The 15,141-nt window shown below is 35.2% G+C and overlaps 1 protein-coding gene across 1 annotated transcript; it reads left to right on the top strand.

Annotated features, from left to right (window-relative positions):
* Nucleotides 1-2,427: 2,427 nt before the first annotated feature.
* On the top strand, nt 2,428-3,049 carry LOC112001925 (uncharacterized). Its single transcript, XM_024034099.2, has 2 exons — nt 2,428-2,775; nt 2,867-3,049. The coding sequence occupies exons 1-2, from the start codon at nt 2,428-2,430 to the stop codon at nt 3,047-3,049; spliced, it is 531 nt and encodes a 176-aa protein (XP_023889867.2).
* The last annotated feature ends 12,092 nt before the right edge of the window (nt 3,050-15,141 follow it).

The raw sequence follows: 15,141 nt of genomic DNA, 5'->3' as shown, positions 1-15,141 counted from the left end.
TGTCCACTATATAGCAAAAGAAGAGAAATACAACATTGTCCATTAAGCCAGCATCGTCCATGTGATGAACGACTATAACATACATTAAATGAGTTCCCCGTAAATGACATGAGTAATAGTTAACGTGGCAGACAGGCAAAAGCGTAACCGACGGACTAACAGGCAAAAGACCATTGAAGTTTATAATGCCCTTGCATTCATTACTGTTAAGTGTTAATTTATCAAAATCATCCATCTCTCGACGAAAGAATTAAATGCTATCCAATACAAGGTGTAACATACGGACATCAATGACGAACGAAACCATAAAAGACATTCAATGCCTAAAACAGCTAAAGAGTAACATACACGCACCAATAGACGAATAGCCATTGGCAGACAATAAAAGCAAGCCATTAATACCATTGGCTCCATATCCCATAAATGCAGATATTCATTCAGACAATGAATACAAGGGCTATAAAATCCTCACAAACCAAAGGGAGAGAGGTACACAATTCTCATCCCAAAAACTACTCTCAAGTTGAATCTTTTGCGATATACTTCAATTGAATTCCATTCTAACTTAACATCGGAGGGTTTTTAGCAAATACCACACCGGTGTATTTCTTTCTCTCAATTTCATATCTTATTGCAAGTTCGTCTCTAGACGAATCCAACGCCATCGTTCTTCTACATAGACGAGAACTCAAATGATGATTTTCTACATCATGAAATCTATTTCCAAGATCCTAGTGAACAGGTTAAGGCCTATGTTGACTTGAATGATAGATCAAGCTCTAGTAGCTTTTGTTCCAAAAGATGGATAGCTGAAAACATTATTCTAGCTCAAGAAGTTGTTCATAGCTTAAAAAAAGTGGGCAAAAAAAGAGGGTATCTAAGAGTCAAATTAGATTTCCAAAAGACTTATCATTGAATGGAATGGAAGTTTATGATCTCACTACTCAAAGCCTTTGGATTCAGTGATAAAACTCTTACATGATGTTTTATTTTGAGGAGTATGGCAAGTACTAAACAACTAATAGCTAGATGGGCTTGCATCTTGGTAGGTAATGGAAATTCCATTAGAACATGAGATGATCCATGGTTCCCCTATCTAACCCATTTTATTCCAATCCCAAAGGAGGACGCCAATGCAAATAACGCATTGATTGTCTCTCAACTCTTCACCCAAGACAAATGTAGCTGTGACTCTCATAAATCAGAAGAGTTGTTTGATGATGTTACAATTAATCATATACAAAAATACCCATTTCACTATACTTCCACAAAGATAAATGAGACTTTATCCAGCTTAGGGGAATTCTCAGTGAAATCAGCCTATTGGCTTTATAGAAGTGAAAATCCTCCATGCAATCAAGATCCATCTTGAGGCAAAATTTGGATTCAAAACCCACTTATGGAGAATTGCAGCTAATTGTCTCCCTACAAAAGAATTTCTTTGTAGGTTCATAAGCACTAGGGACTCTACTTGTCCTTTGTGCCGGTTTGGATAGCACTACATTTCACTTAATTCTACGTTCCACGTTTTGCACTGGGACCCACGCGCACGAAGCTGGAGAGGAAACGCAAGTGAGAAAACGCAAGTTTTCAGCGGAGCACACCATTTCATTTAAGAAGATCTCTCTATGCACCGTTTCATTAAACTCTCTCTACGCACCATTTCATTAAGTTTTCTATGCGTGTTGCAAGAGCTGAAACAAATATCTCCATAAGCCTCTTCTTGTGCGTACTGTTCATGGATTTAGCTGATTTGGGAACCTTTGCGCGTACTGTTCATCACAGAAGCTAAAAATCATTTCTGATCAAAACGGTGCGTTGCCTCTCAACGGCTAATTCCAATCTCCTCAAGCTTTCTGATTTTTCTTTCCAACTACCATGGCAGAATGCCTTTAATCCCCTTTAATGCTCTGTCCGAATCATCTTCAATGTCTTGCACCTACCCACCAACCATGAAGCTATCAAAACAGAGCACAGCAGTTGATGAACGCAAACCCATTACACGGAATTTATAGAAAAGATCCCCTCTGTTCAACAAAAGCTCAAGCTCACAAGCTTCTCTCCACTTGGGACATCGTTGCCGCCACTATAGGTGTCTGCATTCACAGGTAAGTGATTTTATCTTTCATGCTCTCTCATATGTGCTTTTCCATGAGACTTCATCAATCTGTGGTTTTTTGTATTCAACGTTTGCGTGTGGTTTTTTTGTGTTCAACAACGTCTGTGTGTGGTTCTCTGTTGTGTTTTCCATGAGTGTAGTATGTGGGTTTCTTGATCCTTCGTGTAATGCCATTGGTTCTCTATTGTATTTGGATATATGTGAGTCTACTTTGCATTTGTCATGTGGGCATGCCTAACTGATTATTGATATGCACCTGAACTGTTTGTTGAAATGCCTCAATATGAGTATAGGAAGTTGTAGCAAAAATGGTTAAACAAAAGAAATCAATGGACGATGGTGGTAAAGATGAAAGAGCTGATTGGAAAGACCTTAAGGAACTAGAAGCTTTTTGTCGGTTCTGTGCTGTGCAATTCATGGACGGCCAGAGGAAGGCCACCGAATTTTTGTCCAAAATTGGGGTGAATGAAGTGATTCGACAGTTGGGTGAGATGGAAAAAGTGGTGACTTGGAAGCAGATTAAAAACAAATGGGATAATCTGAGAAAAAGGTGGAAGACTTATAACAAATGTATGGACAATGAGACTGGGTTAGGTTATGATGCTGGAACTGGGATGTTTGACACACCTGATGAGTGGTGGAACCGAAAGATTACGGTTAGTTCTGATCAATACATATATAATTGTGAAAAACTTTACTATCTAAAACTATATTCTTGTGTTCTAACTACTGGTTGTCCACATGTAGGCATGTCCTGATTCAAAAACCTTTAAAATGTATGGTTTGCTGAATCGTGACTTATTGAAAATCATGTTTGGAGGAATGGTTGCAACGTGGAGAAATGCATTCTACACGAATGGTCCAATACCAACGGAAACCAACGAAGGGTCTGAGGACTCCGCCGATAGCATAGAATTTGTTGACCCCTAATGTGAACCCATTGTAAATGTTGACACAATGGAGGTTGAAGGTCCATCATCGTCAAGGGCAGGACTAGCAGTGAATAAGGGGAAAGGCTTGGCAACCAGTGTCCACATTTTCAAGCCAATTTCCAAGAAACCAAAAAAAAAAGCGTTCAGCTACGCAAGAGATTTCAGACTCTTTGAAGAGCATCTTAAATGTCCTTGTTGAAAGATCTAGTCTAAGTGCCCGTACACCATCTGCTCCCACAGTAATTGCTTAAGTTAAAGCAATTCTAGACATGGTGTTGAGTCTTCCCAGGGTGTACTCGGGTCATTACCTTCATATGTTCAACACCATCTACTTCATGGAAAAAGAGCAGGCTAGGCACATGTTTGAAGCAATTTCCGATAACAAAGATGTCCAACTGAAGTGGCTAGAAAAAGAGTACCAAAAAGGCATCCTGAATATCAATGATGTAGTGAAGGAACAATAGATTGTCTCGATAGGGTTATGTAGGCTTGGTTTAGTAATTGAACTGTCGGTGTTGTACCTGTTGCACTATTATTTTTCTTTTCTTTTTTTATTAGTAGAAACTAATGCTTGTTATGGGTGTGTATGTAAGACAATGCTCATCACTCCTATGTGTTTGAGCTATATTTATATATGTTTGTCCAATGCTTCTTTTATCTGACTTTTTTTTTATTTTTGATGGTTATGCACTGTTATTTGTGGTAAAATTTGATGATGGTTGTTTTTTCCTTGCTTTGCGGCCAATGGTGTTTTCTACCATTGATGTCATTTTGCCTTTATAATCTAGCATTTCCTACATTTGATTTTTATAGTCAATTGGCTATGATAACTAGATTTTAATCAAATTATTGGATTCATGGTAACATCATCTGAATCTTGCAGGAGTCAAAAAGCAACTGGTTAAACGTGCTGTACAACTCCTTGTTGAGGACACTGATACAGCCAAGTATTATTCTATTTAACCTTGTGATTTGGTTCTTCTTCATAATTTAAAATATTAGAGTTTGTTCCACATTTACATCTATGGTGGTGGGCTCATAGCTTGCATGTCTTACATTCCTCACATTGATTTGTGCCCTTTTAATGCTATCTTAACCCACTCACATGTGGTCTGACATTATTAGTCATGTAAGATTGATATAAGAGGCTAATTATTGATGATTTCATTTTTGAATATTGTGCTGCTATGGTTTTGAAGTAAGGAAGATGTAGGAAAACAAGGTAAGTAATAAAATATGAGAAAAGCCACTGGCTTCACTTATTAGCCCAAAAAAAAAAAATCAGAAAAGATGAGCTGACCATGTTATAGTTGTTAATCATGAGAATTTGTCACAATGCATTTCCAAAACCAAAACAAAGTAGCATGTTAAATAAATCTCTAGTGTATAATTTCTGAATTGCATGTTATACTTGTGTGACATTTATTGGATTGCTGGACAGTAGCATGGGTCATAGTTCTGACGTGGTGAAGAAGATCATGGACGCAAAAATGCCACCAACATGATTGAGTCTAAGTCTTTAGGGATATTGATGCAGCAAGTATGTCTTGGTGCACATTTTTTGTTTAGGAGTTAGATAAGAAATTTGTGGTTAACTTGTTTATAGAGATTATTAACTGACATTGAACACACAACACTATTCTTACTCAATTATTTTTATAGCTAATATTCAAGAAGTCAACTTTTCTTTCTCTTAATGCATTGGTTGCTGCATTAAAAAATTTTCAGGAGAAAATGAACAGGGTTTTGAGTCATTGCTTGTACCTGTTTAACACTGCTTAATGGTAATCTTGCAGATAATTTCACATGTGAAGGTGTCGTTGTTAATGGCTTAGTTTGGCATTTTTTTTTTTTTTTTGTTGTTTGTTTGTTTATATATTGCTTTTTTAAAGATTAGCTTTTTTCAGTCGTTTAAGTGTGTCTGTACAATTCTTGATTCTCTTCAACTGTGCAATACTAGATTCAGTTGCTAAACAATCGCTCAACTCTTCAATCTTCATACTTGTTGCTTTGGCACCTGCTGTAACTGTTGGAAATAATTATGTACGCAGTGGAAAAATAACGGATCTACTTCATTCATAATTGATAACATGCTTTATGTAAGTTTCAAAATATAGAACAAGAGAGTGTACCTTGGTGCAGTGAATTTCAAAACCAAAGATCGGAAGTTCTCAGGAACACTTTTAATCTTCACTCCAATTCCACTAACGCCCAATATGTGATGTCTCTCAATCAGTTTCCAAGGGAGAGTAATTGAGTAGCTTCACTCATACATACACACCATTTCACAAACTTATTGTGTGTTATAAAATTTTGTATGTTTCTCTCCTAATAACTGATTATCTAATTGGGCTAGTCTTTTAAGCCTTTCCAATTGGGTTTTAGTATGTGGCTTAGAGTGGGACTAAAAGGGACCAATAAGACACTAGCTCTAATGGGCCTTGAGCTTTTCTATCAACTCTTGACAAGTCCAAAGTTAATGTTAATTATATTTAATACCACTATAAAAATAAAATTGCACTCTAGAGCTTATTAATAAATTATATCCCAAGACTTTATTATACATACAACCACTTCATAAAATATTCGTAGTAATTCAAAGTTATGAATATAGACTGTCACTTTGAAGATTACTACATTTTAATTCTTGAGTACCCGATTTAATCCTTTTAAGTTATTCACCATATATTTATGAAATCCAATTTCATAAATATATACTTTAGTAATTTCTTACCAAAGTGGTTAGACCTAACTCTCTGAATAACTGAACCCATTAAATTTATCTCAAAGGAATATTTTACATCTCCATTAAGAGACTATGAATTCCATCTTGAGAATATATGTTCCATCAATACTAAATGTGGTTGCTCAACATACTGAGGTTTTGACTGTTACTTTAGATCTCACTTCTGATATATCAAAGTAACCAACACTTCATGATCAGGTCCATTATTCTCTCAGGATTAAGAGTTCATGTAAATATAAGTCGTGAGATTTATTATTCAATTGACAGTCGTTAGAAGGATAATAAATCTCACAGCGGTCCAGTTCAATATGTCTTAACTCTTAAAATATATCAATATATCAACTAGAAGTCTCCACTTCCATGACCAAAACAAATCATCTTAGTTGATATGTTATAGTTTTCGCAGATGAAATGGACAATTTTCATCACCGACTGCGAACTAAAATTCTGAGTTTACAAAGAACTTGCGACTTATATCTTATATGACTAAATCACATAAATCCTATATTATGCATCTCATGGACTATATTATAATGTCCGAATATTCATGTTACCATTATTTTAGATAATAATAAAACAACTTTATTAATTACAATATTAAGTCATACATCGTGTCAAACATAATGTCATACATAATATCATACATAACATCATACAATAGGATTCTAGGGCACTAATCCTAATAATCTCCCACTTGCCCTAAAGACTATTGTGTACTAATCTAACTCTCATTCTCTCCAAATGCGACTCGAAGGTCCTTTAAGGTAAGACTTTGGTAAATGGATCTGCTAGATTATTTGCACTTTCAATCTTTGCTACCACCACATCTCCACGAGTTATAATATCTCTAATAATGTGGTACTTTCTCTCAATGTGCTTTCCTTGCTTGTGATTCTTTGGTGCCACTATTGTCGCAAAACAATGTGATGGGAACTTGTTCCATTCTCATTACACCAAGGTCAGAAAGGAATTTCTTGAGCCATACAGCTTTTTTTGCTGCTTCACAAGCAGCAACATATTCTGCTTCCATGGTGGAGTCCGCAATACAAGATTGCTTGACACTCCTCTAAGTTATGGCTCCACCTCCCAAGGTGAAAACACATCCTGATGTGGACTTTTTGAAATCTAGATCCGATTAAAAATCTGAATCTGTATAACCAATAGGAATGAAATTCTCACAACGATAAACAAGCATATAATCTCTCGTTCTCCATAGATACTTGAGAATATGCTTTACAGCTTACCAATGTTTTGGTCCTGGATTTGATTGATATCGGCTGACCATGCCAACTGAATAACAAATATCTAGCCTACTACAAAGCATGGCATACATGAGACTTCCTACTGCAGAAGCATAAGGAACTTGTTTCATTATATCTACTTCCTCTTAAGTCTTAAGCCTTTGGTCATCAGACAAAGGAACTCCATGTCTAAAAGGAAGTAATCATTTCTTGGAGTTTTGCATGCTAAACCGTTCTAGAACCTTATCTATATATCTAGTTTGTGATAAGCCTAACATCTTATTCTTGCGATCTCACCAAAGCTTGATACCTAGAATAAAGTTAACCTCACCCAAGTCCTTCATATCAAATTGACTTAACAACTAAACCTTTACAGATGACATTACCTCTACATCATTTCCAATGAGTAGAATATCATCTACATAAAGTATTAAGAATATTACTACTTTATCTTGATGTCTTTTGTACATACATGGTTCATCAAGATTTTGTTCAAAACTAAATGATTTGATTGCTTGATCAAATCTGATGTTCCATGATCTAGATGCTTGCTTAAGTCCGTAAATAGACCTTTTCAATTTGCATACCATATGCTCTTGGTTCTTATCTATGAAACCTTCTAGTTGCATCATATAGATTTCTTCTTCAAGATTGCCATTTAGAAAAGCAATCTTGACATCCATTTGCCAAATCTCATAATCATAATGAGCAGCAATGGATAAGAGAATTCTAATAGATTTAAGCATTGCTACTGGTGAAAAGGTTTCTTCATAATCAATACCTTCTTTTTGTGTGTACCCTTTCACCACTAGCTTTGCTTTAAAGGTTTCAACATTTCCATCTATCCCTCTCTTTCTCTTGTAAATCCATTTGTAACCAACAGGTTTAATGCCGTCAAACGCCCTTACAAGATCCCAAACTTGATTGGAATACATGGAATCTAATTCAGATTTCATAGCTTTAAGCCAATGATGTGCATCTATATTATTCATTGCTTCTTCGTAAGTGTAAGGATCGGTTTCGGCCTCTTCTGAGATAGCTTCATGAGTTTCTCCCAAACTATAAACCTTATAGGTGGCCTAACATTCCTCCCACTACGACGAGGCACCAGTGTACTAGACATCTCATGAGTAGTATCTTGTGGTGTATCCGATACAACCACATCATCCCTAGTTTCATCTATTGGTTGTTCAACTATAGGTTCATTCATTTCAGCTAAAACAACTTTATTTCTAGGATCAAAATTATTCATATAATCATCTTCCAAAAATTTAGCATGTGTGCTAACAAACACTTTGTTATCTTTATGATTATAGAATAAATAACCCTTTGTTTCTTTTGAATACCCTAAAAATATGCATACTTCAGTTTTAGATTCCAACATATCAGACTTCCTTTTCAACACATATGCTGGACATCCCCAAATGTGTAGATATTTCATACTAGGCTTATGCCCATTCCACAATTCCTTAGGTATGTTGAGAACAGATTTTAATGGAACTAAATTCAAAATATGCATTGCAGTTTTTAGTGCATATCCCCAAAAAGAAACTGGTAAAGTTGAGTAACTCATTATGGACCTAACCATTTCTAAAAAAGTCCTATTCCTTCTTTCTACTACACCATTCTGTTGGGGAGTTCCAGGTGCAGTTAATTGGGATATCATCCCATTTTGAGTTAAGTAATCTTTGAAATCCCCAAGAAGATATTCGCCACCACGATTAGATTAAATGGCTTTTATGCGTTTACCTAATTGATTCTCAACTTCAGCCCTAAACTCTTTGAACTTTTCAAAGGTTTCGGGCTTCCGTCTCATTAGGTACACATAACCATATCTTGAGTAATCATTGGTAAAAGTGATGAAATACTCATAACCTCTTTTTGCTTGGGTTGACATAGGACCACAAACATCCGTATGAACTAATTCAAGCAACTCTTGGGCTCTTCTACCTTTTGCATTAAAAGGTCGTTTGGTCATTTTGCTCTCCAAACAAGATTCACAAACTGGAAATTCATCAAAGTCCAATGGCTCTAAGAGTCCATCTTTGATCAGTCTTTGAATTCTATTTGGATTAGTATGACCCAAACGCAAGTGCCAAAGATATGCATCATTAGTAGAAGGAAACTTTCTCTTTAATGATTTTATATGAGAGTTATTATCTAATTCAGAATTATATAATTCATGCTTATCAGGAGTTAAAATATAAAGACCATCCACAATATTGCCAGAACAAATAAATATTTTACCCTTCTTTATTACAACATTGTCTTTAAGGATAACACAATATCCATGTTTACCTAAATAAGTTGCAGAAATTAAATTCCTATGAACATTAGGTACATATAGACAGTCTTTCAATATTAAAACTCTAGACTCAAAACATAAATTATAAACACCAATAGCTACAACTGGAATCCTGCTCCCATCAACCAAAGTAATAAATAATTCTCCTTCGTTAAGTTTTCTAGTCTCCTGGAACCCCTGCAAAGAATTGTAGATATGATTAGTACAACCTAAATCCACACACCAGAAATCTGTGGGATTTTGTACCAAACATATTTCAAGGAGGAATGAACTATTCATACCCTTATTTTTGGCAGCCTTGAATTTTGGACAATTCCTCTTCCAATGCCCTTTCTCACCACAATGGAAACATTTTCCTTTGAGCTTATTTCCTTTATCAGTAACCCCTAAGGCAATTTGTTTACCGCTTGGTGAATTCCTTCTTCTTCTTCTTCTTACCCTTGCCTTTCGACTTAGGTTGAGAAGTAGAAGCTTCACCCACATTGACTTCAACATTAGAAGTACCAAGGATGCCTTCCGCCGCTACCAACTCATTAATTAATTCAGACAAAGAGTAAATGTTTTTGTTCATATTATAATTGAGTCTAAATTCCTTGAATGATTTCGGTAGTGACTAGAGTATCATATCCACTTGGGATTCTCCATCAATATCGGCACCTAAAACCTCTAATGTATTCAGATTGGAAATCATTGTAAGACAATGCTCCCTCACTGAACTACCTTCAACCATTTTGGTATTATAAATTTGCCTCATGGTTTCTTACCTTGCAGAATGGCTTACCAAACATCTCCGTCAGACTTAGCATAATGTCCAAAACTAGTTCTACATCCTGCATTTGATGCTGTAGAACATTTGAGATAGATGCTAGGATGTAGCACTTGGCCATCTCATTAGATTTCTGCCAACGATCATATCGTTGTTTTTTCTCAAGAGGGGCATCTAATGAAGGAAAACTAGGACATGGTTTAGTAAGCACATATTTGTGCTCTTCAGCAATGAGAACTATATCCAAATTTCTTTTCCAGTCAACATAGTTGGATCCAGTTAGTTTGTTTTGATTAAGAATAGTAACAAGTGGGCTAAATGATGCCATGAACAAATCTGAAAATAATAAATATGAATATAATAAGTAAACTGGACATTATCTATTTAGCATATAAACATATAATATGGAACCTTAATAAAACCATAAAATAATATATGAAACGACAACTCAATCCATGTCTATAATTCCTTGGTAGCAAGTTTATTATAAACACATTAATTGATTGAGAACTATTCTCATTATTAGTGCTATCATGATTGTTGCGGTTTTAGACCCCTTAAACAACCAGATTGCGTAGCCTAGATTAATTAGCCAAGTTGTTACTTAGTCAAATTAAGCAATTCTAGGTTAAAACAATCCAAACAATCATATCAAGAATATAAAGCAGCGGAAAATAAATAACATAAGATATGATCACCCAGGAAACCACACGGTAAAAACCTGGGGAGGATTTGACCCACCGATCCTCAAGGCAAAACAGAATTCACTATGAAAGAATTGAAGTTCTTACAGAAGGACTACAAGCTCCCCGCTCGACTTCCTAATGCTACCCACCAGTAAAACTTCCTGACACGACCACGCGCAGGCTCCGAATCCACGGACTACTTCTTTCTTGAATTCTTCAATCAGCTACAAGCTCCCCGCTTGCTTTTCTTTTAAACTCCAATGGTTGCAACAATAATGATCTTCAAGATGTTGAAATAATCTCCACCATGAAAACCCTAAGTTTTGTGTAAAGGAAAGCTCCTCAAAGATCTCACACGAGATTCACACAAAACAGCAATGTATGAGCAACAATACAATATGGACAACCTTCAAAAACGTGGCTAGGGTTTTATTTATATACCTAGGGTAAAAACATAAAACCCTAAACGTTTAATGAAGTAGGGCTGAGTTGGAAATTCTGCAAAAAATTCAACCTGTGCGATTTTCGATCGATCGAGTCTATTATTCGATCGATCGAGCCAGGCCGAGAGTCCCAAGTACTTCTGCAGCCACTCGATTCCAACTTTACAATATTAAACCAACTTTGAGCAAGTCTAAAGAAGACACCATACAATGTTTTGATCATGGTTTGCCAACATTACAAATTAGAGTTTTAAATACATAAAATCCTAAGACCTTAGAACCTAACAATGATAACTCTTATCAAACACTAATAATATGCCGTATTACCTTTAGTCTCTAAGTAATAATGACATAGCTCCTTTGGGAGGTTAACATTACACTTAGTTTAGTGTACATCATTATCTAGAATCATGTGTAGCCATATTTCATCTCCCTTTATGGTGTTTAAACTTGTAGTACCATGGAACAAAACACCCTCCTTTGGGATCGCGAGGCATATACGCCAAGATGAGGTGCTTACCTCACACTACTATGAACTGATAATGGAGGCCGTGAGATCCAACCCTTGTATCTCTCTCCCACTAGATATTTTAAAAGAAAAGTTTTTAATTGTTTAATGCATATATAAACTAATTACACATAGCCTTACACTTTATACATGTAATAAACAAGTGTCAGAATTTTTGGCGACTGGTTTTCGCGACTCGCCCAGTCGCCAGAACCAGTCGCGAGTTTTGGCGACTCACTGGCGACTTATCTCGCGACTCGCTAGCCGCGAAAAAACCTAGAAATAGTCGTTTTTCTGTTTAATCGTTTTTGATGTTTCTAATGAACAAAACACATTCTTAATCATCAAAAACGATGAGATTAAGATTAAAACTTGAATTTCATTGATGTTAAAGTGTTAAAATTCAATTTTACATGGTCAAAATCAAACTCAAACAACATCATAACATCAAAATCAGTTTTAATCAAACAATAGTTTCAAAAACTATAATATGCAGAAAAATGACTGCAGAATTTTCACAACTATGAATATAGTTTTCTCTAATTCTAAAACTCACTAAACATAATATATAGATTTGAAAATGAAGACTGCTCTGATACCTATTGTTGGAAATAATTATGTACGCAGCGAAAAAATAACGGATCTACTTCATTCAGAATTGATAACATGCTTTATGTAAGTTTCAGAATATAGAACAAGATAGTGAACCTTGGTGCAGTGAATTTCAAAACCAAAGATCGGAAGTTCTCGGGAACACTTTCAATTTTCACTCCAATTTCACTAACGCCCAAGATATGTGGTCTCTCAATCAGTTTTCAAGGGAGAGTAATTGAGTGGTTTCACTCAGACATACACACCATTTCACAAACTTATTGTGTGTTATAAAATTCTGTATGTTTCTCTCCTAATAACTGATTGTCTAATTGGGCTAGTCTTTTGGCCATTTCCAATTGGGTTTTAGTATGTGGCTTGGAGTGGGACCAAAAGGGACCAATAAGACACTAGCTTTAATGGGGCTTGGGCTTTTCTGTCAACGTTTGACAAGTCCAAAGTTACCATTAATTATATTTAATATCACTATAAAAATATAATTGCACTCTAGGCCTTATTAATAAATTATATCCCAAGACTTTATTATACATACAACCCCTTCATAAAATATTCGTAGTAATTCAAAGTCATGAATATAGATTGTCACTTTGAACATTACTACATCTTAATCCTTAAGTACCCAGTTTAATGCTTTTAAGTTATTCACCATATATTTATGAAATCTAATTTCATAAATATATACTTTAGTAATTTCTTACCAAAGTGGTTAGGCCTAACTCTCTGAATAACTGAACCCATTAAACTTATCTCAAGAGAATATTTTACATCTCCATTAAGAGACTATGAATTCCATCTTGAGAATATATGTTCCATCAACACTAAATGTGGTTGCCCAATATACTGAGATTTGACCGTTACTTTAGATCTCACTCTTGATATATCAAAGCAACCAACACTTCATGATCAGGTCCATTATTCTCTCAGGATTAAGAGTTCATGTAAATATAAGTCGTGAGATTTATTATTCAATTGACAGTCATTAGGAAAATAATAAATCTCACAGCGGTCCAGTTCAATATATCTTAACTCTTAAAACATATCAACATATCAACTAGAAGTCTCTACTTCCATGATCAAGACAAATCATCTTAATTGATATGTTATAGTCTTCACAGATGAAATGCCCAATTTTCATCACCGATTACGAACTAAAATTTTGAGTTTACAAAGAACTTGTGACTTATATCTTCTGTGACTAAATCACATACTATGCATCTCATGGACTATATGATAATATCTGAATATTCATGTTACCATTATTTTAGATAATAATAAAACAACTTTATTAATTACAATATTAAGTCATACATCGTGTCAAACATAATGTCATACATAATATCATACATAACATCATACAATAGGATTCTAGGGCACTAATTCCAACAGTAACATCATCAAAATGTCTTGCTTGATCTGGCATACATTAATACTGCCCTGGTGCACTATCTGCTGCACTGAGTTGCAGCCTGAGCTGCATTAGTGTAGCAGCTAATGCACTTGCTGGTGCTGCCTTGGTGCACTGTCTGCTGCACTGTGTTGCAGCCTGGGCTACACCAGTATGGCAGCTGATGCACCTGCTGCAGAACTGGGAACTACAACTTTAGGACTTTGATAAGTACAGCTATGAGATTTCCCATAAGGCATAAATCATTTTTTTTTTTTTAATTGTGTTTACATGTTCTTATCAGCTAGTAAGTTAGTTTCTTCCATATACCTTTTGTATTACTAGTCTAATTAAATTTTCTTTTCTTAATTTCTTTTTTCTGTCAGGTTTGGTGTTTTTTCTTTTTTGCTGATTATCCTGTGGCTTATTCATCCATTCCTACTTTCCAACATGAAATTTCCCAGATGCAGAACTTTTTATTCTTAGACAGCTACCTTTTGCACTAAACAAGATTTTGGTATCGTGAAGTTGTTCTCATATTCTAAATGTGGTTTAGCAGTGGTTCACCCGGTGAGACCTAGAGTAATTTATGACTTCCTACATGGTGTTAGTTATCTCAAAGTCTATATAAAGAATATCAGAAATTCAAAGTGACAAAGTAGCTGAAATTTAACACTTAGATTTTTCATTTGCCTAGTTTACCCTTAATTGAATTCACCCTTTGATTCATCTAATATCTGCTAATAGTCGCATATTCATGATCATGTGGAAGGGCAGCACTAAGTTGGTTTTGTGAGTTGTTCATCTGATCCAAGATTGGTAGTGTCAAAACTTGTTGTATTGCTTTGCTATTAGTAGTTAATGGTTGTATGGTAGAACTAACTGAATTAGAATATGGGCCTTTTAAGAAAAGTAGTTAGGATAATTTTCATCTTTGCAGTTTTAGGTTAGGTGATCAACTTTTGATGGTAGGACTGATAGTACTGCACTCACAGCCTAGAACAACATGCACATTGCTTCTCCGATGTAGATTATGACTTTGGGAATGACATCATACCTGCCATTTTTTAGGTGCATAATTTATGAGTTTTTTGAGCCAGATTTGAGTGTGTTCCCACCTGAAATAGGGAAAAAAATAAAGGGAAGATTTGTGTTAGCTCTATACTATTCTGCATTAATTCTTCACTCCAAGTAAGAAAAAGGAAAAAAAAAATCATCTCTCCAAGTAAGAATTGTGAATATTACCCATGATAGCTTCGATAAAGATAAATATCAATTTAACCACTTGTGCAAAAACATGAATGATGATGAATCATAGTGATGAAAGAGGGTGTTGAGAAAAAGGTTAGTGTGACATACAAAAAGATGTTAAAATAACACAACTACTGTTAATTTAAAA

This window comes from Quercus suber, unplaced genomic scaffold (assembly GCF_002906115.3).
Source record: "Quercus suber isolate HL8 unplaced genomic scaffold, Cork oak 2.0 scaffold_738, whole genome shotgun sequence".
Taxonomy (NCBI): domain Eukaryota; kingdom Viridiplantae; phylum Streptophyta; class Magnoliopsida; order Fagales; family Fagaceae; genus Quercus; species Quercus suber.
The sequence above is the reverse complement of the archived record's forward strand: the minus strand, read 5'-3'. Positions and strand labels throughout refer to the sequence as shown.